General features: G+C 40.8%; 2 protein-coding genes across 2 annotated transcripts in view; one reads left to right on the top strand and one right to left on the bottom strand.

The window, feature by feature from the left end:
• The window catches only part of PRORP (protein only RNase P catalytic subunit), a 39,701-nt gene extending 26,336 nt beyond the window's left edge, over positions 1-13,365 (bottom strand). The window contains exons 1-4 of the mRNA XM_059475360.1: positions 13,298-13,365; positions 11,376-12,777; positions 10,247-10,294; positions 8,771-8,903 (exon numbers count right to left, since the gene is read on the bottom strand). Of these exons, the coding sequence (XP_059331343.1) occupies positions 8,771-8,903; positions 10,247-10,294; positions 11,376-12,373 (1,179 nt within the window). The 5' untranslated portion in view covers positions 12,374-12,777; positions 13,298-13,365. The remainder of the gene's footprint in view (positions 1-8,770; positions 8,904-10,246; positions 10,295-11,375; positions 12,778-13,297) is intronic.
• Positions 13,366-13,445: 80 nt separating this feature from the next.
• PPP2R3C (protein phosphatase 2 regulatory subunit B''gamma) lies at positions 13,446-26,745 on the top strand. Its single transcript, XM_059474157.1, has 13 exons — positions 13,446-13,593; positions 14,241-14,368; positions 15,249-15,353; positions 15,931-16,043; positions 16,798-16,895; positions 19,261-19,331; positions 20,068-20,200; positions 21,289-21,344; positions 21,417-21,492; positions 22,106-22,242; positions 23,809-23,946; positions 25,534-25,593; positions 26,309-26,745. Exons 1-13 carry the CDS (start codon positions 13,545-13,547, stop codon positions 26,495-26,497), a joined length of 1,353 nt encoding a protein of 450 aa, XP_059330140.1. The 5' UTR covers positions 13,446-13,544; the 3' UTR covers positions 26,498-26,745.
• Positions 26,746-27,450: the final 705 nt, after the last annotated feature.

Here is a 27,450-nt window from a genome sequence, read left to right as displayed (position 1 = left end):
CCTGTCTTTATGGACTCAGTTCAATACAAACCAAGCACTTTGCAGAGAGTTTTTCAAGTGGTATTTTACTTCAAGTGACAATGGTTATAGAGCAGTTCCTGAAAAGGTGGTTTGCCCTGGTGGGCAGAGTAGACTGTTTTGTTCAGGGAATACTACAGCATGAGCTGGGGAAGCAGCAGAGGGGTTCAGTAGGTCTGCACTCTCCTCTGCCCACTCTTGGCTTGGATCCCTCTCATCTTCCAGAAGAGCAGATGGTGCAGGGCTGCCAGAAGGGTCCTGCTGAGAGGCACCAGGATAGGCTCAGCACTCCCCAGAAAGCATCTCTGGGCTCTCTGGGGTTTACTCCTGGAGCTGGGGGATGCTGCAGCTTTTTCAGGGTCATTCCTTTGGCCACTGCATGCTTCTGCACCATCTCCTCCTGTCCATGTCTCTCAACATTCTGAACAGATGCCTGCCAGCCAGCATGCCCTGGCAGCCTCCCAGATCAGCTCAATGCTTTGCTTCTTTAGGCACAAACAGTGCAAAACAGGCAGGGAAGGTTTGCTGGTGGCAAGGAGACTTAATCAGGCAGGGAAATAAGGAGTTAATAGCAAAGTGCAGAAGACAAATGGCCAACTTTAATTCATGTCACCAACTACACAAGACTCCAATAAAAAGCCTCAGACAGACTAAAACTCCCAAGGGTCAGTTTATTTTCTCCTCACCACCCATATTTCCCCAGCTATGCATGAGAGTGTGTTCTTTCTTTTTCCAGAAAAAAAATACATCAAGAATGACAGAGAAGGTCTCCTCCCCTGAGAGACAGTTTTTGAGCTGCCATATTTCTCATCCTCTCTGGACACAGGGAAGGAAAAGGGCAAAGCCTGGAAAGAAGCAGCAGGCTACCTCATTCAGACAAAATATAAATACCCAAAGACTTACATGGTGTGAGTGTACTGGGTCTGGCTGAGCTGGAGTTAATGCTCCCCACAGCACTAAGGCTGTGTCTCCAACATTCCCCCTCATCAGTAGGCTGGTGGTGGGCAAAATCTTGGCAGGGAACATCCCCAGGACAGCTGACTCAACCTGACCAAAGGGATATCCCATCCATGAGACACCTCCTCAGAACAACACCCAGGAGAAAGAAGGGGGCAAGGACAGGGTGTTTATTATTATGACCATTGTTTTCTGGAGCAACTGCTATGCCTACTGATGCTTTACTTCCCAGGGAGTGGCTGGACATCACCTGGCAATGGGAAGTAGAGAACACTTTTTTTTTCTTTTTTTTTAACTTCTGCATGCAGCCTTTGCTCTTGCTTTAATAAACTGTCTCTATCCTGATTCACAAGTGTTTTTCTATCTCATTTTATACCCCTAACCTTGTCCTGTTGAGAGGAGTGATAGAGCAGCTTGGTGGGCACCTGGTGTCCAACCCAGACCAACCCACTACAAAGAGAGAAAGTAGACAATTCAAAGAATGCTGATCTTTTAAGGATTGGGATTTGTCTGGATTTTATGCAGCTCTTACTTCAGCCACAGGAGTAAACAGATGATTCATCCACAGTTCCCTAAAGATATCCCCCCCCATTAGCTAACTGCTGGAAGAAATTAAAGGCTTTCTTTCTGAGCAGTAAATGAAGTAGAGCACAGCTGCAGTTAGGGTACAACTAATCAAGTGAACTCAGACACAATGGCTGTCAATGCAGTACAATGATGACATGCAGGTTACAGAATCCTAGGATATGCTGGGTTGGAAGGGACCCACAGGGATCATTGAGTCCAACTCTTAGCCCTGCACAGGACCATCCCCAGGAGTCAGGTTGGTTTAGGCAAAAATAAGCAAGCTATTCACAAAAGCTAACCCTTCCAAATGGAGACTGCAACGTGTGATCTACACACACCCCACAGGTGGTGTATGCCACAGGAGCATTTACTGGAAACATCCTGCTCAACAGGACAGGGGCACTTCTGATGAATTCCTTCAATAAGCCAACAAGTAACAAAACACATTTCTCTCTCTCCCTCCTTCCCCGGCCCCTCCAGGTAAGAGCACCAAAATAAACACAGCAAACCTTACTCTGATTTCTAACTTGGTTTGACTGGGTTCACCTCTCAAAGTTTTTAAGGAAAAGTCCATTTTCCTTATGGACTTGAAAACATGACTCAAACAGAAGGAACTAAACTAAAACCATATTTTGTATTGCTTCATAAGGCTCAGGTTCTGCAGAGGAGCACTGCAATACAGCAGGGCTGTTACCTCACTGCAGGGCTTCCCCCCACACACAGCACAGTGGCTCCAGTGATATCCTGTTTCACAACATGAACAAAAGAAAAGGGAATTTTAAAAAACCCACCTGATTTCATTCATTGCCTTACTGGGAAAACAGGGGAATGCCAACTATGTAACCTTTAAAAATTATTCACTGCACCTTTTATTAAAAAATCTTTTCTTCACAAATGGATACACACTTGACTAAATCAACTAAAAGAAAAAGCCAGCTATAACCAAATCCATGATGGAATTCATACTGATGTAAAGAATTTAAGAGTTTTAAAATAATTTATTATTTAATCACTAGGGTGTGGGTGGCTCAAGTCCATTCATATCTTGGCAAAAGCATGAAGAGTTGCATTTTTCTGCATTCCACACCAGCTGGGTGGCTCATGCACTATTTCACCACCAGCTTATACTGGTATGTACTGGTGCTGCCCAGAAAGGGGTGTTCCCACCTTCTCCCTTTCCTCAGCCATTCATTCCTGCCTTTGTTCCCTCACCCACCTATGCACACATCCTAGCACATGGAGAAAGACCCAAGTGGATGAACTCAGCCCATACAAGAGTTCTTAGTCTCCATCAGTCCCTCAGATGAGGTTACAACACAGAGGACTGTCCCAACAAGAAAATGCAGCCAGAAATGGAATGAGATTGGTAGCAGGGGAGACTACTGGGATCACCTCTTACCACATGTAGCTCTGACCATGCTAACTGGCTAAATGATGAAACAACATTTTATGAAATGTAACTCTCAGCCCAGAATATTACAGCAAAGCAAGAGAGGTTGGTTGTAAAAAACCAGAACATTAGGAATTATTGTTTGAAAAAGCAAGCAAGAAAAAAAATTACTAGTTTTGCTACTTTAATTAATTCATTTAAAGTTCTTTTAAATAAGTGTACCTCCAGACTTCAAAAGTCTGGTTTGCATAGCGAGAAGTATTTGAAAAAGCAGCTGTCATAAATATGAAAATAGTACTATTTGGTAAGACAATACTATTTCAGCTTCTGTAAATACATTTATAGATTTATAGAACAGAAATATAAGTTTTTCCTCCCATACTAGTGTACATATAGATTACAAGTTCAGTACCACAACAAAAATGAGGGAAAGAATTCATTATTAGTATTTACAGACACTATGTTAAACATGATAACAGAAATAAATATTTCAAAACAAAGAAAATATAGCTAAGCAAGCAGTAAGAGCAATAAGACTAATCCACAGGAGTATTTTGAAATAATTTTAATGTCTATAACAGTTTTAAGTGTATGAAAAGTTTAAAATCACAGAAAAATTGAAACTCTTGAATATTTTTCTTCTCAAGTCTAAATAAGAAATATGTTGGCAACTAGAAATATAAATCATGCCATTAGCTAAATTCTCAAACCAAAAAGGTCTACTACCTAAATGCCAAAACCCAAAGTAATCTAACATACAAAGGAGTAAATTCACAGAGGACTTACAAGAAGGCTATTATGTTCCTGCCAATGTACAGAGTTCAAAAATAAGAATTAAAATCCACACTAAAATGTATTCAAATCACTGCAGAAAAGGCTGTTTGTCACTTCCCCTGAACAATAAAGTTTTTGTTCACTTCAGGAATGATGGAGAGACACTAGTTAAATTAAAAAAAGTAAAACTACAATGTTCAACATGTATTTTTTCCAGAAGAAGTTACAATGCTTTAAGCTTTGTACAGCAGAAAAAGCAGTGCTTCCTCTCTTGTTTAATGACAACAGCCTCAAGTGCAAGGAAACAGCAAATTCTGATTAACAGAATATTATACTGCACTTAATTATAATGTAACTACCCCTATTATCAAACAGGGTGTATTTTAGAGAAGTGAAAACATTTTTAAGTTTCATAAAATACAATGTTATGGGGATTGCTTTGTTTTCAGCAATGTTTCCTGATATCAGAAGAAAAACACAGGAATGAATATTAAGTGTGAAATAAAATTCGGCTGTCCAACTGAAATCCAGCCAGTTCTTTTTTTAAAGGCACCTTGGTGGAGCACTCTTAAATCTATTTGTTGCTATGCCCGATGGGTTTGAATATTTCCCCTGCAGTTTCAAAGCTTGGAAATCCCCTGGAAACCCTTCTAAACAGGACAGCCTTTCTCAGTATTGTGTCTGGTATCTCTGTGTACTCTGGATTGCACACAATTTGTTTGGCCTCTGAGTTTACAAATAACCCCCAAGTCATGAACTGCTGTGGCTGCAGCCTTGGGAGGCACTGTGAGGAACAGGAAGGTGCTTGCAGGCACTCACTGTGACTGTGAGGAACAGGAAGGTGCTTGCAGGCACTCACTGTGACTGTGAGGAACAGGAAGGTGCTTGCAGGCACTCACTGTGATGTGCATGTGCAGTGCTGCCCGCTCACAGCCTGTGCCCACAGCGGGCACTGCTGGCAGGACTCAGCCAACACCCATGGGAACAGAGGTAGAGGAGGGAGATGGCACACTTATCCCGGGCTGACAGAACAGGACTGACACACACCCAAAGCCCCCTTTGGGTCACTCAGGCCTTTGGGGCAAATCATGGAGTTGGAAGGAGAACCAGAGCTCTACAGAAAAAAAAAGTATCAATCTAAAAGGTAAGAGTTAGAGCCCAATGTTCAAGGTTCCTTCCAAATAGCACTGCCTCATTCAGCTGCAAAAGAACACTGAGATGAATGGGCTACTTCCTCTTTGTTGTCCCCTATGTGCTAGAAGAATATGAAAAATCCCTGCTTAGCCCAGACCTAGTGTGGGAATTCACATGAGCACAAACCCATCTCTTCCTGCCTTCTTGACAGCACATACACACCTCCCATGAGCTTCCTTCCCACTGCACAACAGCCCTTTCAGGCTTATCAGAGGTAAGTGGGAGCCACAAAGGGAATGAAATTACAGCATTTGCACAAACACCCAGGAGCAGCTGCAACATGAAAGTCATCACAGCAAAAGTTGATTCTGCCTCTCAGCACACCAATTATATCCTCTCAGGCTCAATGGCACAGCTCCCAATTAAATGCAGCCAGGGTAAACAAGCATCTGACAGAAAATACCACACAGAAATTTGGTACAGGTGACAATCTTATTGTAGCTGTCTCCTTTCTATGGCAGCCTGCAAGGTTACAGCTCACTGCATTAGACCATCATATGATAGCCTAATAGACCTTCCAGAAGCTATCCATAAGGATCTGAATTGTTTTTAATGTGTAACATTTCCTTATCACAGATAATCAGTTTTATAGCTCATGCAAGCCATCTTTTCAACATATTTGTAAATAGTGTTCACTACCATTCTGATGTACAAATCTATGTTTGCTTTTTTTCCTAAAACTAATTACAAAAAAGACTTACTTGTTTTTAATCTCTGCACCACAAATTACTTTTGGGGGATCCTCAACAAACGAATCTTTGCTCCTCATTTTCTACTCTGATCATATTTATTCTTAAGTGACAGAAATAAAATAAAGCAATGATGCTGTTGCAAAAGTAAGACAAATAACTATCCCTTACTGAAGAAAACAAACAGATTCCAAAAGCATTTATATATTCAATTTGAAACACTGTTGGAAAAAAATATTTAAAGCTCAAAGCAACTCAAACTGTTTCCCTGATTAATCACTTCATTGCAGGAAATATAGATCCACTAAAGAAAACTAGTTAGGAGAAAAGAAGGAAGACAAAGCTAAAGTTTCCTATTTGAATTACAGCCACTACAAAAAAAGTGACTGACTGGAAAATCCCCCCACCTTCTCAGATGTATGTACTCACATCCTTATTTAAGCCTCATCACCCAGTTCCCCTCTGGAAGCCCCTGGCTGCAGAAGAAGTCCCACAGTCTGACATACCTAAAATGGGCAGCATATTTTCATCACCACATGTCTGCTTTCATAGCACAAAGGCAACTAAAAAGTCCCAATTTTATTTCTGGAAACACCATGATAGATCATGACACTGTTTTGCCACTGCCCCCACATCCATGTCCCAATTTCACTGAGGAAGCAGACTTTAAGCTGTACAAACAACAGTAAACACCAAGCTCATCTCCACTCAGGGACTACCTGTTGATACAGAACTGGAACGAGATCAACTTGAAACTAACAAGTAGCTGGCCCCACAGTGATAAATTATGGAATTTCAGCTATCACACAGTCTAACAGAATCTACTGACATCAAAATTTAATGTAGAGTATTGAGTTTTTGTTTCATTAGATTGTATGCATTTATTCAATCAGGCTCTCCCACAGGGGGAACATAATTTCTACTACTCTTCAGATTGTGTGTGAAGGTCCTGTTACCCAGAACTCCCTAAATCTCTCCATCTTCAACTGGTACTGCCAATCTAGCCCTGTCTACTTGACACATTTGAAATTTTCAAGCCATACAGGGTTCAATAAAACACAGCCTTTTGTTTATTTTATATTACAGAACACCAGTACCTATTACATACTGAAAATGACTGCTACATTTTTAAGGAGAATTTTATTCTCCTATACAATTAGCAGCTAGATCAGATTAAAAGCCCTAAATTGATAATAAGATCTGTGTGGAAATCAGATGTCTGCACAATAGGCTGCATATACTACAAATACCCCAAGACTTTCAAGTTTCTGTAACTGATGAACATGCTCACTGTCTGTGCCTGCAGAAAGCCTGAAGAATAAACCTTGAGTCCTCTTCCATACTTTCAAAGCTGGTGAAGAACTGAGGTGCCAGCTGCAGCAAACAATACTCAAAGACAAAGCAAAGCTGCCCCGAGATGTGGTGTGGGCTCCATCTAGTGGGGCTCAGCTTTGGTCCATATCTCTACCACCAAATCTGTTATCTCCACTCAAAACACGTCAGAAATAGAGCCATGGAATCATTAGAGTTGGGAAAAACCTCCACAATCATCGAGTCCAACCTGTGACTGATCACCACCTTGTCAACTAGGCCAGCACTCCGGGGACAGTGACTCTGCCACCTCCCTGGGCAGCCCATTACATGTTTTACCACCCTTTCAGTCAAGAAATTCTTCCTCATGTCCAACTTCAACCTTTGCTGGCACAGCTTGATGCTATGTCCTCTTGCCCTTTTGCTGGTTGCCCAGGAGAAGAGACCAGCCCCCCTGGCAGCAGGCTCCTTTCAGGCACTTGTAGAGAGCAGTAAGTTCTCCCCTGAGCCTCATTTTCTCCAGGCTGAACAACCCCAGCTCCCTCAGCTATGACTTACTCTCCAGACCCTTGACCAGTTCCACTGTCCTTCTCTGGACATGCTCCAGCACCTCAATGTCCTTGTCATGGTGAGGGACCCAGAATTGCATGCAGGATTAGGGGTGTGGCCTCACCAGTGCTCAATACAGGGGGACAATCACTGCCCTGCTCCTGCTGGCCACACTATTTCTGATACAGGCCAGGATGCCATTGGCCTCCTTGGCCACCAGGGCACACATTGGATCATGTCCAGCTGCTGTCAAGCAGCACCCCCAGGTCCTTTTCCACTGGGCAGTTTTCCAGCCACTTTGTCCCCAGCCTGTAGCACTGCCTGGGGTTATTGTGACAGAAGTCCAGGACCTGACATTTTGCCTTGCTGAGTTGGCCTTGACCCACGATCCAGTCTATCCAGATCCATCAGCTGAACCTTTCTGCTTTCCAGCTCATAAACACTCCCACACAACTTGGTGTTGTCTGTGACCTTGCTGAGGGTGCATTTGATCCCCTTGCCCAGATCATGAGCAAAGGTGTCAAACAGGACTGGTCCCACAGTGAGCCCTGGGGAACGCCCTGGTGCCCGGCTGCCAGCTGGGTGCAGCTCCTTGCACAGCCACTCCTGGGCCTGAGCACCCACACAGGTTTTCAGCCAGGGGAGAGCACACCTGCCCAAGCCATGGGCCACCAGCTTCCCCAGGAGAATGCTTGGGGAGGCAGTGTCAAAAGCTTCGCTGAACTGATAGAACTGCAATATACTGTAGTGTCTGAAATTGCACTCTCTCGTATGTTTACCACGACTTTTGAAAAGCCTGATACTGTACACTGTAATTATAAATATGAAAGTATATCTTTAAAATTAAGGAGTAGTTGATAGGTTGGTGGGTTGTAAAAGTTGACAGAATGGAACTATAAACAGTTCTTTTACTTTTTTGCAAGCTCAAGATGTCTTATTTTGTTCTATTCACTGGGTTTTATTCCATATTTAAAATTTAGCCTTCGGAAGATCAAAAGATTTTAATTTTTAATGTAAAAGCCCCCCATATTTTAATTATCTCAGCATCCATTAACAACTGGCTGAAAATGTAAGAACAAATAAAATATGAAAGATGTTGAGATTTAGATGTAAATTATAAACACAACTGAATACTTCACAGGATACACACAGGATATATAAACACACAGGATACTTCATGACACTTCATGGCCTATCTCATGACCTACAATGTTTAAAGCAAAGGAAAAAATTTCTGGTGTTCTCAAAGTGCCTGAACAGTACTTGCATATTATCCATATTATCCTTCTAGCCAATGAACCTGAGAGTGTACAAGACCTACCTGTGGACTTGTCTTTCTAAAAGTGTCAGCTCCATGTATCACGTCCTTCATTATTCTCTCACTGAGATGACTGTATTCCTCTTCAGTGAGGTTACTGTCCTCCAGCTGATGGTTGCAAACTGGGCATTGTCCACTGCAATAATAGTGAAACAAGAAAATAGAAGGAAAAATGCTATTAAATAAGAAATTCCTTAAATATTACTAACGTATCAAGTGTCTGTATATGAGCACAATTCTTTAAATGAAGCCCAACACAGTACAATCATTACAAAATCAGTTGTATTCTTTCTGTGATACCTGTTCAAATTCACTAAAACCTGTTAAATTCACTATTCACACAAATATTCTTTTTATTTTCTTGAAATCATTTTAATTTTATTCAAATACTTATTCAAGTAGGCTACCTCAAACTGGTTTAGTTCAAAATAAAGTGTTCTTACAGTTGTAGAAAAATAACTACTATGGAACCATTTTGTTCACAGGTTCTTAACCCATGATAAAATGTGAGGTGATTTAAGTTAGTTTAGCTCTCAAAGTCTTCAACTGATTACAGACAGTAAAACAGAAAACAGACTTACCTCTCAGTCAAGACAATTGACTTTAGAATTTTAAAACTCTTTAAGGCTGGAAAAGGCTGTCTAATATATGATTAATTATTATAACAGAGTACAGTACCACACACATTCTTACATAATAATAATTTATTTTATAGCAAACAACTCTTAAAAGAGTGAGCTATCCTGTTCTTTCAAGGGCTTCAAAAACTGTGGGCTCTACATGTGCTTTTACTTCACAGTATGCAACATAGAGTATTTTTATAAACCACCTAAAACTCCCATAATCCATTGGAGGCATTCTCATAATTAATACATTTGTAATTGCCAAATTGCTACAAAAGCATAAAACAAGGTTTCAAATAGAATAACATTTAAAATAACAATTTACAGAAGTTAAGAAAACTGCACTGTGATAGAAACACACACCCAAATATACCTGTGAAAATCTAAGAACCATTTTGTCTACACTGAAAATGAGATAGGAAGAAATCTTTTATCTGTACAAATTAACTGCACTGTGCAAATAGTACCAGTTTTCAAAAAGACAAGATTTTACACACTGCTCTACTATAGACCTTGTTAAACAACAGTATCATAAAGTCAACAAAAATGAAAGTCTTTAAATAAACAGGATACAAATAAGCCATACAGTAAAATGGCACCTCTTATTTGTTACTGTGTTTTTCTGTCTTGGCTCTGCTAAGCATAATTCTTTTTCAAATGTACAGGCTGGGTCTTGATTATTGTACGAGTTGGAAACTGGAGTTTGTGAAATCATATGTCACAACAAAGGTTCATATTCTCAAGGACTGAAATACTTTTGTATATAAGGAAAGCCATTTTTTATATTTTTGAAGGAAGAGATCAATACAGACTAATCAATACAATACCTCACTTATAAACAGAATGTTGCATTTACCTGTCTTTAATTTTGGTCAGGCGTCCTCTCCAGTTCCCTCCTGGTAAACTAATATGTACAAAGGGAAAGATAAATAAAAAAATTAGCTAGGCTCTTATTTAACAATATCCAAATTACATGTAAGAATAGTTATATTTTGGTCAAATTTAGAAATTAAAAAAAAACCAAACAATCATCTACCTCACCAAGAAATTATATAAAAATACGTATTAATTTAGTAACACCTGGAAATATTTTATTAAGAACCAGCATTTAACAACATGCAAAAACCTAACACTGTCAACCTCAGCAGTTTATGCTGTCCTCAAATTTTAAGAACCACACAAACAATCAGTGTGCACTGACAACTTCTAAGTGACTGCCCTACACATTCATAAGCCATTCCAATAGTGGTAGTGCATTCCCACTGCCACATCTTCCATCCAGGAAGACTAACTTGTAAAATGGCTCTGGAGCTCACATGAATCAAAGCCAAAAAATCAAGATGGGCTCACATCCAACCTCATGACAAATATAGAACAGGCTCAGTTGAACCCCCCTGTGCATGTGCACTGTAACTAGCTGTAATCTGCAGTCTGACAATCACAACTCACGACAACAAACCGTGTGACCAGCTAAATGCTGTGCTAAAACATAGAGCCTCCTATGGAGATTGTATAGAATACTAGGAGATGAACAAAGTCAATGCATTTAATCTTCATTTTATCTAGTGGAATTTGCTGCCTCTTTCCTTTAAAGAAAGAAACTATCTAATTTTCAATTAGCTTACTATGTGTACACTCCAATAAATTACAGGAAAAGCCCTCATACATCGGTCAATATTCCTTATCTAGCACCCCAGAAAGAGATTAGGTCAGCTATTTTGAATTGCTATGACCCAACATAATTTCCTAATTTTTGTACCAAGGAATTATATTTAAGAGGTAAAAGAAAAGGTGGAATCAGTAAAAATTTTAAGCTTTCAAAGTAATTTGTGAGCAAAAATAAAATGCATCTTTTCATGACAACATGCCACTTGTGAAGAAGCAAAAATCAAAATGAGATGTTGAGGGGTCTCAGAGCTGATCTGTGGGATAATCTGGATCCCTCCTCCTCATGAACAGCATCTTGCAATTGAAACTTTATTTACCTTTCAAACCATAGCTTTATACTCTGCATAAATGTTCTGTGAGGGTATATTTGGTTCTCTCTCAAATATAAGAGGACACCAAAGAGCTCTTTTTGTAGCTCAGCACCTTTCGTACCCCTGCTGAAGTCAAAAAACGACTGCAGGACGTGCAAGGTTGGGACCACATCTTTAGCCAACATCTCACTGTACAGTTCAAAGGCCAGTTTCATCTCTTGGTGACGGCTGGCTGCTTTGATACAAGCTTCATAGCACGTCCGTGAGGGAATCATAATCTTTTTTACTTCTTCCAAAACAGTCAAGGCCATTCTCCACTGATCTGAATTGCTCAAGCCCCTGATTAGAAGGCTGTAAGCCCCACTTTCTAACATCTTGAACCTGGCTTTCATGATGTCGTACACATCACAGATTTCTGACACCTGTCCCTGCTGCACGCAGAGCGTCAGGTACTTGACCAGCATGTTGTAGGCAATGTCACCGTTGCGCTTTGCCAGGTGCGTCAGCAAGGACTTGGCCACATCAATGGGGCTGTTGCACCTGATCATACTGTTCAGCATCACCTCTTCAAATATTTCAGGGGATTGGAAATCTTCCCTTAGTTTGCTCCACTCCTCAGCCTGCAAAGGTTTTTCTGGAGGTTGTACATTGCTAAACCGATGCCTTGACATAACAGGACTCATTGACCATTTCTTTGCAGCTCCAACAGAGGAAGGAAAGCGGAATTTCTCTTCAGGTATTTCTTTAGTTTCCTCATCCCATCCTTTTTCTTCTTTGCAATCAATTTCAGACCTTTTCTTGGCAGGTAAGGCATCAGTTTCTTTGGGGTCCACTGGTAAAGCAGTGCTGGAAGATGTCACAGAACTGAAAGAGTTAATTTTTTCCCTATTAGGGATGCTGAAAGAGGCAGCAAACAGTTGTCGGCATCTTGAGATGGGCCAGAACATGTGACATTTCCACAGCAAAGCCTGAAAACCCTGACTCGTTTGAGAAAAGAGTGCCATCACAAGATCAAACTGTCTCACTATTAGCTCACTGTATCTGATGAAGTTATAAAATTAAAAATACAGTTTGCATGGGGATGGTTATCAATAAAAGCCCAAGGGCTGTCAAGCTGTATACGCTTCTGTTTCCAAATGTTTGTTCTGTGAGTCCTTTTTGTCTCTTATGGACACAAACAATGGTGAAATCTTTTCTCATGAAAGTCAGTCTCTTAGACTGTGAGGGCAATCATCCAAAATGAGGGCATCTTTCTTTCTAGAGAAGATGTTTCACATATTCCTGTTTGTTGGTTACAGCAGGGATGTGTACCGTCAATGTTGTACGCAGAAAGGCAACGTTGACGCAGCTACACAAAAAGCACGGGGTTTTTCTTCCTGCCTTTGTCCAAGTTAAGTCAGGAGATTTCCTAAAAATAAAAATAACATCACGACATCATGACCTGCTCCGTGGTTTTCTGTGATACTTCCATCTGGACGCTAGCAAACATGAAACTCGGGATAGCTCAGGTGATGATTTCAGGTGAGAAATCCCAACCCTGATCCTTCAGGCAGCCCCAGGAGGGGGTTCCTATATTGCTTCCCTCACATTTTCCACCTGGTGACAAACTTCCATTTAACTTGTTTTCCCAATCCCAAATCCTTGGTAGCGCAACTGCCAAAGAGGCAGAGCAACACCGCGGGCAGTAACTACACTGAAATCCCAGGGACACGCTAGATTATACAGGTAAATACCGGGAGGTCCGCAGGCTGATCCGCCTTGCGGGGAAACTCCGCAGGTTCTCCGTCCCTCACTCGGTGCCCCACAGGATCCCCCGTCCCTCACTCGGTGCCCCGCGGGCCAGGTCCGGCCGTAGGGCAGACCCCCCGGCTTTCGGGACAGCCTTTCCCACTCGCCCCTCTCTCCCTCATGCCCCGCGAGGGTCCCACCTGACGCTGCGCGCGGCGGCCATGCGCGGCAGGCGCGTGCCCCACGGCAGGGCGGGCCAGCTTCCCATTGGCCCGGAAGCGCGTGGAGCCAATCGCGTCTCAGCGGGAAGGGGTGACACGTGATCCGCGCGCCCCGGTAGGAGGGACGGAGCCGCTCCGCCATGTCGGGTGTGGGCAAAAAAGCTTCGAAGAGCAGGGGCGATTAGTGCAGGGCAGCGCGCATGCGCGGGGAGGCGGGTTCGTGCCGATGGAGTGGGAGCGGAGGCTGCGGGCCCGCCTGGCCGCGCGCCGCGCGCGTGAGTGCCCCGGGATCGGGAGCGGGCGGGGAAGCGCCCCGGGCTTCCCGCAGTCACCGGCAGGACCGGGCGGGACACGGCCGGCGGGGCGAGCGTCGGCCTCTCCGGTGCTGCCGTGCTTCGCCGTGTCCGGGGTCCCGCAGGGGCCGGGCGGGTCCCGCAGTTGCCCTGCGGAGAACCAAACTGCCCCGGTTCAGGGTCAGGGAGCGGTGCGGGCTGGGCTCACGGCCCCGGCGCAGCCGCGGCTGGGAGCGCTTGGCTCGCGGGGCAGCGCGGCCGGCGCAGGTGCGCAGCGGCGGCCCCGAGCCGGTCTGAGGGGGGCCGCAGCTGGCGGCTGTGTCTGAGACAGCGCTGCTGCTCTGCCGGGCAGCCTCGCCGAGCTGCTCCGTGAGCTGCTGCACACCTGGCAGCGAATCGGTGTGTGCAGTCATTGAAAGCGGTGCTGGGACCATACTCAACATACTTATGGGACATATCCTTATGTAATTTATGTGATTGGTCTGTGCTCCGTCATTTCCACCTCATATTTGTGTTACCAAACAGCACAACCAGAGAAGCCCCCAGTATTAACTCTGTTATTCGAGCCCCTTTTAATGTTAGAACTCTCTCTGGAGTACAGCGTGAACATTCTTTTCTATGTTAATCAGCCAAAAAGAGTGAACAAGAGCTAAAGGATGAAGAAATGGAATTGTTCACAAAGTATTACATGGAATGGAAAGGAGGGAAAAAAAGTGACAACATGTCATATGCAAACATACCACGATTTTACTACAGGGTAAGTGAAGTGTCTGAATAAACTTTTAACAAGAGGCTGTGTTACAACAAAAAGTTATGCTCACTCACAGGGACCCTGCAGCTTCAGAAGCTAAAGTAGATTGAAGTCTGAGTGATGTGAATTGCTTAGTCTAATTTTTTGTTTCATACAATTGTGAATTTCAGCAGTTTTAAATAAGTACTGAGAATCTTATCAGGTTAGTGAAAGGTTTTGCTAATCAGTCTACTTGGTAAAGATAGGAAGTTGTCTTTCAGAGGCACTTAAACTTCTAAATAAATTTTGATGTACTGGTGTTACATGTGTGCATCTTCTGTTTCCTGCTTAGACACGGTGGGATGCTGCCTCATGAAAATGGTGGGGCATTGGTCTTGCAGACTAGAAATGGATCTGTTGCTTGCATCATCCATCAGAAATGCTTGGTCCAGCAGCCTAGTTGTGAGCATGAATCAGATTGGGATGGGAGCACTTGCTGACATCTTGGTATTGCTGGTACTCATCAACGTGACTGCTCAGCTGCTGCCAAACCTCTCATGGTCACATATTTCTTAGGGTCTCACATTTCTCCAGTGCAGTTCTCAAGTACCTTTTTACTGTTTCAGTTGATGGATACATGTGCAACTCTCCAAGTTCCAGTGGTGCTGTACAGTTTGGCATGTAAATATTGGCAGAACTTTCACACTAGGTGTTCTTTCATCTTATTTGTTGGCCAAACAAGTCTAGTAGACTTTCACTCTTTGGAAAGTTTGGTAGACTGGCTATTTTCTGTTAAGTGAGCAACTTCAATCAGAGTGTGTGACTCAAGACTACCTAAGAATACTTGCTGGATATGTAGTTTTTGAATGCTCCTGTCCTGAAAATTAAAATGCCACAATGTTTGCAGCTGCCAGCTGAAGATGAAGTCTTGCTTCAGAAATTAAGAGAAGAATCTCGAGCTGTCTTTCTGCAAAGAAAAAGTAGAGAACTGTTGGATAATGAAGAGCTGCAGGTAGGAAAGTCATTTCTGTATGTCTTGTAATGGCTTCTGAATGGATTTAGATTATCTCCTGTCTGCCCACAGAATCTTGTGGTAAGGTGCTCTGTATTTGGGCACACAGTACTTGGGGAAGCTGAAGTGCTGCCTAGCCTTGGGCTGGTAATGCCAGTGTGAAGCTTCCTTGTTATGATGTATGTGAGGACTAAATGGATGGTTTCCAGTTCTCCAGCACGTTGCAGTGATTTCTTGGTGGGCCCAGATGATAAAATAAGTTCTGTTTATGTATCACTGAGAGAGACTCCTAAGATGGATGATTTTATTGCGCTGCAAAGACAAAAGGGGTGTGACCCTAGAAATGCTAGTGAGGGAGGGAGAGTGTGCATGTGGAGAGTGTGCATGTGTTTAGTAGCATTTAAGGGAGTGGAAGTAGCACACGCTGACTTTTCTGGCTGAACTGACCATGTGTCCTGATTAACTGAGAAACCCTTGCATCAAGCCCACATTTTTGCTGAGTTTCTTAAATACTATATCTTAAGCACGTTGACATCTCTACAGATATCTTCTTAACCAAATATAAATACCTTTTAAGAATCTATGGTTTCTACTGGACAAACATCAGACATCACCAATGATTGGGGAAGAAGCAATGATTAATTATGAGAACTTCTTGAAAGTTGGTGAAAAAGCTGGACCAAAATGCAAGTAAGGCTTTCTTCTCTTGTATGTACTAAACCAAAGTGCTACTGTAGCTTTCATTTGTTAAAATAGATGGGAACAGTTTTAAGGTGAGAAAAAAATCATATCCATGTAGTTACTGATGAACTGGTTACTTTGCATCCTTGCAAAGGTGTACTCTGCCTCTCTGAGGTGACTTGTAATAGAGGTGCCTAAAAGTAGTGCATCCTTTTGAAGAAAAGTTTTTATCAGCATGAACATTTTTAGTGGTCAGCAAACAGCACATTATGTAAATGAACTGGAAATCATGTCTCCAGTGGTATTGCCCAACCTTCCCTAATATCTTCTGATGCAGAATTTCCTACCAGATGTGCTCAGCATGCAGTGAATAGTAGCTCTTTCTGCTCCTTTTGGACATGGCTGTTGTGCACCTAGCTTTGTGATTGAAATTTGGGCAGAAGCCAGTTATTTATCAGTACTGGGAGTTTCTTTTATGTGCATATTGTTGTAGAAGATTGGAAGCTACCAAACACATTGTACTAAAGAGAAATTGAATAGAAGCTCTCAAAAGTTCTGCATCACTGAAGAGTCTCATGAGCAGAAGGGGTAGCTGCTTTTTATGGAGTTTGCTGTTGTTACTTGGTAGGATTCCACCCGATGAGTATAATGTAGCATATTAACCCATTATGTGTTAAAACATTATTTTACAGGACCTGTAAATGTCAAATACTGTAACTGGATCTGTCAGTGCAGTGTAATCAGGTGTGTGTTTGTTTTGCAGGCAATTCTTTACAGCAAAGATCTTTGCTAAATTGCTCCATAATGATCCTTATGGGAGAATCTCTATCATGCAGTTCTTCAATTATGTCATGCGAAAAGGTCAGTGAGAGCTTCTTCTGTGTTAGAAGTTGTTTCATTTTAAGGCTTTTTCAACTATATTTGTTACTTGGTGTTCCCTTCAACAGCAGTGAGATCTGTCCTTAACTACAAATGCTGTGTATTTTGAGGCTTGGGATGTTTTCCTTGTTACTAGAAGGTGGGAGTCCATCATACCTCTGAAATCCACCTCTCCCCAGTCACAGATATGCTTGATCTGTTTGTAACATATACATGTCATTCTGATTTCCTTTATTCAGGCAATACTGTGAAGTGCAAAGCAATACAGTTCCATGGCAGGTGTGATCTCAACCACTGTGATGGGGCAGATAGCTTTGTTTGCTGTTTGTCCTTCTATATTGGTGTCTATATTTTTTAACTGTGTGTCAGATATGTCAGTATGTTTCTGTGCTTGTCACTTACCATGCTTGTAGCTATTTTTTATTATAAATAGTCACTTGGGCTGAAAAATGCCCTTTTTTTTTTAAATATGTATTAGATGTTGTTTGAAAACACTAGGCTGGCTAGCAGAAAGGAAGATTGCCTCATTATCTGTTCTTAGCTCTGCTAAAGGAGATCTAAGAGAACAGCACCTTTCTCTGAGCAGCTCAGCCTTCCTAACTTAAAGTCTTGTGGTGCAGGGGATGAGAAATGTGTTGAGCAGGAAGCATGAAGTGCAGGTGTGCACAATATGCAAGGAATGAGTAATAGACCCATTTCCAGCAACAAACCCAAAAGCTGCAGGATAGGAGACTTGTGGCAAAGCCTGTTAGGATTGTATGCATTTCAAAAAGGCCCACCCAGATGGACAGAGATTTTTCAGGGCTTTTTTCACCCAGAAGTTTTGAGTCCTGTGTATTTAGGATGATGCCTTTCTTCTAAGCAAACAAACAAAATAGTAATGAAAAAAAGCCACCACCAAATCACTTTATGTGTGATACATTTACCTTTAAACGTAAGCCAACAACAAAACAGCCTCACTATATAATGCCTGCTATCTGACTCTCAGCACACCACAAGAAACACTTACCTTGAGGAGTGAATGTTGTGAAGGACAGCTTATATTGCATAAGAGGAACTCTTGAGCTGTTTCGTCAAAAAATGGGAGATAAATTTAATGCTGAGTATGTGAATAATAGTTATTATTTATCTAATTTATACTCCGTCACTGTTACAGTGCTTTGACAATGGCTTCAAGCACACTGTCCTGTAGATTTTCCAATTAATGTGCCTTCTCATTACAAAGATATTGTGTGATTCTAATTCTTGTCTTGTAACTCAGAAGTGAGGGCCTGACCTTTGGCTGTAGCTGCAGTGTCTGGTGTTATAGAAGGGGTTGTAGCAGTCTATCTGTATATGACATAGTGCAGGTGTTTAGTGCAGTGAAAATGCACTGCTACACATTTCTCAGCCAGTGAGAGAGAACGAATCCATATGATTCCATGTCACCAACTGTGTGTGCTTGCAGCCTGGAAAGCCTGGGCTGCATCAAAAGCAGCATGGCCAGCAGGTCAGGGGAGATGGCTCTCCCTCTCTGCTCTGAGACTCTTGAGACCCCATCTGGAGTCAGCACAGGAAGGATGTGAGCCTCTCCTGTGGCCACAGATTGAGGGAGTTGGGGTTGTCCAGCCTGGAGAAGAGAAGGCTTTGGGGGAGCCCTCATTGTGGCCTTTCAGTACTTAAAGGGAGTGTATAAAATGGAGAGAGACCTCTTAGCCAGGCAGTGGAAGGACAAGGAGAATACAATTTTGCAATAGGTAAGACAATAGAGTTTTGCAGTCGGTAGGACAATACAGTTTTATATTAAAAGAGACATTTAGAGTAGATGTTAGGAAGAAATACTTTACTCAGAGGGTGGTGAGGCACTGGAACAGATTGTCCAGAGAAGTTGTGGATGCTCCATCCCTGGAAGTGTTCAAGGCCAGGTTGGATGGGGCTTTGAGCAATCTGCTCTAGTGGGTGGCATCTCTGCTTGTGGCAGGGGGAGGTTGGAACTAGGTGATCTTTAAAGTTGCTTCTAATCCTAGCTATTCTATGTTACACCAGATAAAATGTGGTGTCTGCTCAGCCTTTTTTCACATCTAGTTATTATAAGGCAGTCGTGGCAATGGTGTATATTTATATTATAAATAGTATATATTTATGAAGTGTATATTTATAGTATACTGCAAATGACTCCTAAAAATTTGGAGACTGAAACAGTGTTTCTAAGCAGTACATGACATGGCTTTGCTTAAAGCTGAGAAAAATGGGAAGAGGCACTTAAAATCCATCTGCCTTGTGGCCTCTAGAATAACATCAAATTTTGGTATGAATTCAAAAGCCCCATAGGCTTCTTGCACTGTAATTCTGTTTTCTGTTTCCACAGTATGGCTTCATCAGACAAGAATAGGTCTCAGTTTATATGATGTGGCAGGACAAGGCTACCTCAGAGAATCAGTAAGTAAATTCTTTATTAACTTAATGTCTCTCTTTAAATCAAATGACAGAGCATCAGAAAGATACCAATTTTTTTCTAGACTTGTCTTGTAAAAGCTTATATCATAACATAGATTTGGGGTGGGCACATTTGTTTGAATAAATTGCAATTCATGTATTCAAGAGATGTGGTGGTGAGAGTGGTGCTAGCCTTTTAAATTTTTGGGTAGTTTTCTGAAAAAAGGATTGTATCTACAAAGATTTTGTCATTAGTACTAGATTACTAGATATAGTAGGATATGATAAAAATCACAAATGATTCTTCAGTGAATTATTCTCCTGTTCTAAAATGAGGTAAATATTATAAAGTAAATAAAAATGTCCTAGTTACCACTCAACTTAAAGAAAAAAGATTTATTGAAGAATATTAAGCAATGGGATCATCCAGTCAGGAGTTATGCCCCTGATATTTGAAAAAGGCACAGTGGAATGCATTTTTATTTATCTGTAAATATTATGTACTTTGTTAAATTCTGATTCATTAATAGGTTGTTTCAGCCCTAGAATAACATGTGCATGTATATGATCTGGGATTTCTTGCACACAGACAGAAGCTTTTTTACCTGCTTTCATGCTCTTTTCTGCATTGTTGCAGGACTGTATTTTTAACAAAATACACTTGAAAGCCAGGGAGGAATATAGCAAACATGGAACAATTGTAATGTTCTATGCTTGTTTTCTTGTCTTAATTCTGCAGGATTTAGAAAACTATATTTTGGAACTCATCCCTACTTTGCCACAACTGGATGGCTTAGAAAAATCTTTTTACTCCTTTTATGTCTGCACAGCAGTTAGAAAGTTCTTCTTCTTTCTGGATCCTCTCAGAACAGGTAGGTCTCTTAAAATGCTTCCACTGAAGCTACTTGTGTTTTCAAAGCAGTGTGTGGTTGTCCTGGTAGGCTTTTGTCCAGCATTGAAGGATATTCTCCACTGAAGATCATGACTCTTTATTGTAGTCTAATAATCTACTTTTACAGCTACTGAATTTCTGTGTGATACCTATCAGCTGAGGTGCTATAGAATTATCTCTCAAACACTGACAAATCAGATTCTGTTTCACCACAATGAGCCATTAGCAGTAGCTAATTTTTTAAGGGTTTAGGGTGAATAGAAAACGCAGCAACCAACACAGCTGCTTGTCAGAACATCCACAGAGCTGGGGAAATGCTCAGGATGGTTAGAGGGATATGCTTTGCCTGTGATTAAATCTGTGTGCCCCATGTGGACCCACTAGAAGAGGTCTGCAGCTAGGTCTGATAGTGCTTGTTACAAGTGTAGCTCCCTCCTAGGCCCTCGATTTAAGTCCCAAACTGCATCTGTTTTCAAGGTCCAGCTGTGCCCCTTGTAAAGGTCAGAATTGTGTGGGCAGCAGCTTTTGGCAGAGGTAATTGCACACGTTTGGAGAGGTGGGTGGGAAGTTTAAAGTGCCATTATTGTGCACAGCTGTTAGCACAGTGTCTGTGCACCAGTCAGAGCTGCACCAGCACAAGTGCATTCTGCTGCCCTAGCTTTGTGTCACAGCTGGAGTTTTGAAGGTGTAAGAATACCATGTCACTTAGGAGATTACTGTTTCATCAAATGTTTTAAGCATGCTTTCCTTGCATTTTTATTTTACATTTTGAGTAGTTGGTATTGAATACTCTCATTTATTTTAATCTAGTTTTCTGGCATTGAAGGCTTCAGGATAGCTCCTGCCAATATCAATAGTTTTGTCCAAACATTTTAAAAGGTATTTTATCTCTGAAATTAGAGCCTTATCCTTGATGTTAGACATGGGTTTTGTTTAGCTTTTGTTCCTTAAAAAGGCATCTTTTTTGGCTTCAAATAATTCTTTCTTAAGTAGAACCTAAATGAGAGTAGTCAAATGGATATGGTGGCTGAGCAACTGTTAAAATGTATTTTCTTTTTCTTGCTGCAGGGAAAATAAAGATACAGGATATCTTAGCTTGCAGCTTCCTGGATGATTTACTGGAGGTAAAGGTCTCTAACATATACTGTTGTATTTTATTTTACTCTTTCTGAATTCTAACTTTATGTTTCACTTAGTTAAGGGATGAAGAACTTTCTAAAGAAAGTCAGGAAACAAATTGGTTTTCTGCTCCTTCTGCATTAAGAGTTTATGGTAGGTTCCTTTATATGCCAACACTTTTCTTCTCCTCTTTCTTGTATGACTTAGTCACATTATTACTGCTATTTTTCCTCTGCTTTTGTCATGTTAAATCCTCCTGCTAACTTGTCTTTTCAAATCCTCTATTCACCCTTTCAGTTTATCTTCCTGACTTTCTTTATAATTTTGGTTCTCTGCTGTTGCTCTTTGTTGTGGTGTTAAAATCTGTCACTTTGTTGCACAAGGTACAAGATTCCTCTGTAACCTTCTCTTCTGGCTCTGTTCATGCCTTTGCATCCTCTTTAGCTCTTTATTAATGCTTACAGCATATTTCTATAAAGTAATATGCTCTTAGCCTTCTGCTCCTCTCTCAGTGTCCACAGCTATTAACTTACATCAGAACTGCTAATTCCTCATTATGGGAATCCCACTTCTCTCCCTCCATGTTCTGTACTTATTTCTGATGCTTAATGAATATTATTGTGAATCTAGTAAATTCTCACTTAACTGCATTAATTTTATTATGGAAATTAGAAAATTTAGCATTTAATTGTTTATTTTTCTCTGTTGAAAGAATTCTTTTCTGATAGAGGTATATTATGGTTTGCCTTTTTTATCTCTTTGCTAGGCCAGTACTTAAACCTTGACAAAGATCACAATGGCATGCTCAGCAAAGAAGAGCTGTCCCGCTATGGAACAGGCACTCTGACCAACATATTCTTGGATCGTGTCTTTCAGGAATGCTTAACTTATGATGGTGAAATGGTAATTACATGTTTGCCCTTTGTCCACAGCATAACATCTTTGGCTTATTGAGTTGAGTAGCTTGAGGTGAAGGAACTTGTTTATCATTGTGCACTCAAATGATCATGCAATGTATTAGCAAGTTAATTTTCTTAACACCAAAGTGATTGTGGTGTGGCCTAAAAAACTTGCTTGTTTGAAAAAGCAGAGGTGATAGAGAATCCAGACAGCCTAGGATAAAGCCACTTGTAGATTCAGTTACAAAAGTGCCTGTTGAAAAAATGTATAGATCCAGCAATACTTTTTAGTTAAGTGTAGTGCTTTAAAGAGAAGCAAAGACAAGTGGCATGCTTGAGATTAGTGCAAGTTAGCTAAGCTGTCAGCTTTTTCATGAAGACAACTATGTTTTTCATCTTAAGCTTTCCATAGCTATGAAAAATGAGAAGTCTAACTAATTTAAAGTAACACCTTATATCTATATTGTTTGAAGCTTTACTTAATGTTCAGCCACAATTCTCGTCTGCGTTCAGATGACTGGAATGTCAAGTGATAAGTTACAAATTCACCATACAGCCCTTTTGCCACCTGAGCAGTTTTTTTGTTAGAATCACATAATCACTAAGGTCATGAGGGATCCTCTTGGTTGTCCTGTTGTGGACTGGCAGCAGTAGGTTCATCTTCCTTGTATGGGGGAGGCCAGGGCAGGGCCCAGTGCCTGGATGTAGCACCAGCAGTGCTGAGTAGAGAAGGATTCCCTTCCTCAGCTTGCCACCAAAGCATTTCCTAATGCAGCTGAGGGTGCTGGCAGCAGCCTTTGCTGCAGGGGGCTGTTGCAAAGCTGGTTCCTGACAGTGAGCCCCCAGCTCTGCAGGTACAGGGAGTTATTCCTCCCCAGATGCTGGAGTTTGCATTCCCTCTGTTGAACTCGGTGAGGCTCCTGTTAACCCATTTTTCCAGGCTGACTCTGAATGACAGCACAACTCCCTGGAGTTACAGGTAAACAGGGTAATTATACACACAGGGCTGGAGGAGTTCTGTCCTTGTCACAGCTGTGTCTTGATTGGGAAACCAAGAATACATACTAATGAAAAAAGAAAGTGTGATACTTATTTGGAACATTAAATAATGTTTCTGGCATGTAATTTGCCAGACCACTGACTCTGGTTTAAGGATTATGTAATTGGCCATATATTTCATTATTTGGTACCAGCAGGCTTACTGCCACCAGACATTTAATTTATGGTAATGAAAACATTTTATATGTTTTTTCTTCATTAGTTGGGTATATTCAGCAGTTTAAATATATAGTAAACATTGTTTAAAAGCATATATATGCCATGTTTCATTTGGATTTATACTTGGAATGCTATTCTGCCTCTAAAATGGCAGGATTTCCTGTTATCAGCAGACATTAAAAACTAACTTTTCTGTGCACATTAGTGGTAGCAGTCATTTTCTATTTCATGTTGTCTTTTTCAGAAAATAAACTGATCCCCTAGAATGAAATAGCTGCCAATTATAGAGTTCCTGCTTGCAAAATCAATTTAGAAAGAAGACTGTAATAAACATGATTGTATCTACTTCTAGGACTATAAAACCTACCTGGACTTTGTGCTTGCATTAGAAAACAGAAAGGAGCCTGCAGCTCTGCAATATATTTTCAAACTGCTTGATATAGAGAACAAAGGACACCTGAATGTCTTTTCCCTTAATTATTTCTTTAGGGTAAGTCTCTTTATAAGTAGGCCATTTTCTGTGTTTATAGTGTTACAGCCTATGTGCTTCTGCATGCAGATCTGCAGGAAATCACTTTAAATTACCAATAGCCACAGGCAGGCTAGTAATGATTTCTAAGAAGATTTAATTTTTTTTTTAAGACTAAAATTGGAAAGATTTCAGAAGGTATTTTCAGTAGTTTATCTGCAGTTGAAATTAACTGGTTTGATTTTGAGTAGGAAAACTATTTTCTATTGATTTGGTGTGGGTTTTTTTTAAATTGAAAATTGTCCTAAGATTATGTGATGATTACCTGTTAAAATCTTTTATGATAGTTCTAATTGATTATTGCCCATGGTTTTAATTTCAACTGTAATACTGAAATTCACTAAAAGAGATGAAGATAATGAAATTTATTGATGGGCCTATACAGCTGTGGGATTTTTTCATTCAGTGCTTTGCTTGCAAAAAGCTTATTGCATTTTTCATAGTCTGCATTTGTACCTATTGCTTCTAAAATAGATTTAAACTAAGCTTAATTTTTTTTAGTTGCTGTTAATTTTAACTTAAGATTGTCAATCTTTCTCCAAACTGTGGTTTGTGTGTGATGGTTTTTGTTGTTTTGGATTTTTTTTTCTTCTGACTAGTGGTGATTTTGGTTGGGAAAGGGGGCAGGTGTTTTGTTGTTCCATCTTGTTTTTCTCATTGATAACTGAGATATCTTGGGAAGTGCTCTGCAGTAAAACAGTATTTTTGCTGTGAATGGTTGCAGCTGAGTTATGAGGTTGATGCTTTATTCATGTGCAGGATTTCCTCAGTAGTATCTATTCAGACACAGGGACAAGCACTCCAAATTTTGAATCTTGTATTGGATCTTTGTATTATAAAATAATAATGTCCTTGTGCTTAGCTGTCTGCTTGAAGGATGAAGAACAAGGTACAGATTTCATAGAGTCAGTAAAGCATTCAGCTCAAGGCAGGATCCTATACACACCTTACTTCTGTGTTGTAACAAGTCTCCTTTGGGACATGGCACATTTGAAATTTTCCTTGAAATCTGAACAGTTCCTCTTGGCTCTGTGAATGATTTATTGCTTTTCTGCCAGCATTAAGTGTCAATATGTCTGCACCTACAGAGGCTGAGCAGCTTGTGCTAGTGAAACAGTTTGGTGATGCAGGTGTTTAAATAGTACCACATTAAAATAATTAATTAGTCTTTCTGCTCATTTTCATTTTCCTTCTCTCTTTCCCTAGCCTGTAATTCATACTGTGTCAGAAATGGAACCTTATGGTTCAAGTGTATTAATGTCTTAAGTTTTGAGTGTTGAGGGATAATATGCAAATTGCTCAAACACTGGTCATAATAAAAGTGAGATTCATATCATATTCATTAAGAACTGTGAACTTAGAGATGTGTATCATTGATAGTGCCTTAACTCACCTTTGCCTCACATATGGAAGAAAAATTATTGCAAGCTGTACCATGAATGCTTTGTTAGAGGGCAATACAGCTTAAAATGCAGAATCATTTAATAACTTTTGTACAGTGTCAGTATAATACTGCACTAGCCATTCCTACCTTCTCTTTTTTTCTAGGCTATTCAGGAACAAATGAAAATTCATGGACAAGAACCAGTTTCTTTTCAGGATGTCAAGGTTAGCTTTACCAAATGGACTACTGTGTAAAATCTGTGAATAAGCATTTAATAATTTAATTGTGTTACATCATAATTTCTAGGTTGCTGTATGTTTACTTGCAGAGTACTAGAAATGAGCTGACTTGTCCTACTCCTAGGTTTGAAAATGCCTTTCTAGTCAGCAGTTGCTCTGTAAAGTAACTGATGTGTTCTAGTAGTTTCCTTAGTAATACACAAATTACCTGTTAAATACATGTTGTTGTTTCTTACACAACATGTGTAAGAAAGGCACTTGCTAAGTCCATTTTACAGTTCTGGGGATCATTCCTTGGGGGACAGGGGGCAGACTGGTGACTAAAACAAACAGCCTATAAAACTGATCAGTGCCTACTGCATATTTAGTTTCAGTACTTAAAAAAAAAGTACAAGAGCTTGTACAAAACTTAGCTCATGCAAAATGAATCTCAGTTCACTTGTCACTTTGAGGCTGAAGCCTCCCCTGAAAAGCAAATTCTTACTTGAGATGTGGGAGCTGAGGACACTGCTCTGAACTGTAGCCAGTCAGTCAGTGTGCTTTGTGTCTTAAATGCTTTGGGGCTTAACAGCTGCTTTTAGTGAATTGGTGTGGGTGGCACTAGTTACCCAAAGATCCTTCTGTATATGGTATGAAATAGCCATTATTCTGCTCATTAATGTGTGGGGCTGCTCTCCCAATTTTGACTTGTCTTTCATAGGATGAAATCTTTGATATGGTGAAGCCTAAGGACCCTTACAAAATCTCCCTTCAAGACTTGATCAATAGCAGTCAAGGAGACACTGTTACCAGCATTCTGATTGATCTCAATGGGTTCTGGACCTACGAGAACAGAGAGGTCCTTGTGGCCAGTGACAGTGACAGCACTGCTGATGGTGACGAAACGTGACTGCCAGTGGGAGCAGACTGCATCCACAGAGATCTCCCTCTGATGGGCCAACTGCTGGAAGCTGGAAATGTTCATTATCTGAATTAATTCCTCCTCCATTTTACTTCTATCCCTTCCTCCACTGCTCCACATATGATATAAAATGTGGTACATAAACAAATCACAAATCTAATTTCTGAAACCAAAAAAGCAAGTGCTGTTTAAGAGGCAAAAAGAACCTTTTTTAAAATAAATATTTTTGGACTTTTTTCACGTGTACCAAGCCCTGTTCTTATTTAAATACCTTATTCTCTGTGTGAATTTAACCTGAAAGTAAGAATGTGGTTCTTGGTATCTTCAGCACTGGTCTGTATCCAGTCACCCATCCCAAACCTCCCTCTCCATCCTGCATGGCTTCCTCTAATGACAGCACTGTTGTGAAGGCAAAAGTTTTCAGTAAGAAGTAAAGAATTGAGGCCTCTTCCTTCTATGCATGACCAGCTTTAAGTGTGTACCAGGGAGAATAAGTAAATTATTGAACTGGATAGTTACCTAATTTTAAGAGGTTCATTGACAGAAATAAAACTGCACTAGCTTTAGATCTAGTTAAAACTAAACTACACCTGTACACAGGCTTTCACCAAGTTAACCTCCTGTGCAAGTATTTTATGTAATCTGTCTTAATTGTGCAACTGAGCTACAGCAGTAGCAGTTACAGCTGTGAAACTCTCTTAATCCTTAAGTAAGCCACAGAAATGTTTCAGCTTTCAGACAGAATTACAGTAGCTCCAGACCAGAAGTGTTTACAATCCTGCATTATTTATTAGTTTGAGGTAGTGCTGAACACATGAGAGTCTAAGGAAGGGGTGGGAGTAAAATGATATTTTGAAATCTGGTGCCTGAGTATTCCACCAGGATGTGTGACTTAGTAAAGATGAAAACACGAACCAGGCACACACACCTGTGCACAGGCA

Source organism: Ammospiza nelsoni, chromosome 6 (assembly GCF_027579445.1).
Source record: "Ammospiza nelsoni isolate bAmmNel1 chromosome 6, bAmmNel1.pri, whole genome shotgun sequence".
In the NCBI taxonomy this organism is placed as follows: domain Eukaryota; kingdom Metazoa; phylum Chordata; class Aves; order Passeriformes; family Passerellidae; genus Ammospiza; species Ammospiza nelsoni.
Note: the sequence above shows the minus strand (reverse complement) of the source record. Positions and strands in the feature narration are given on the sequence as shown.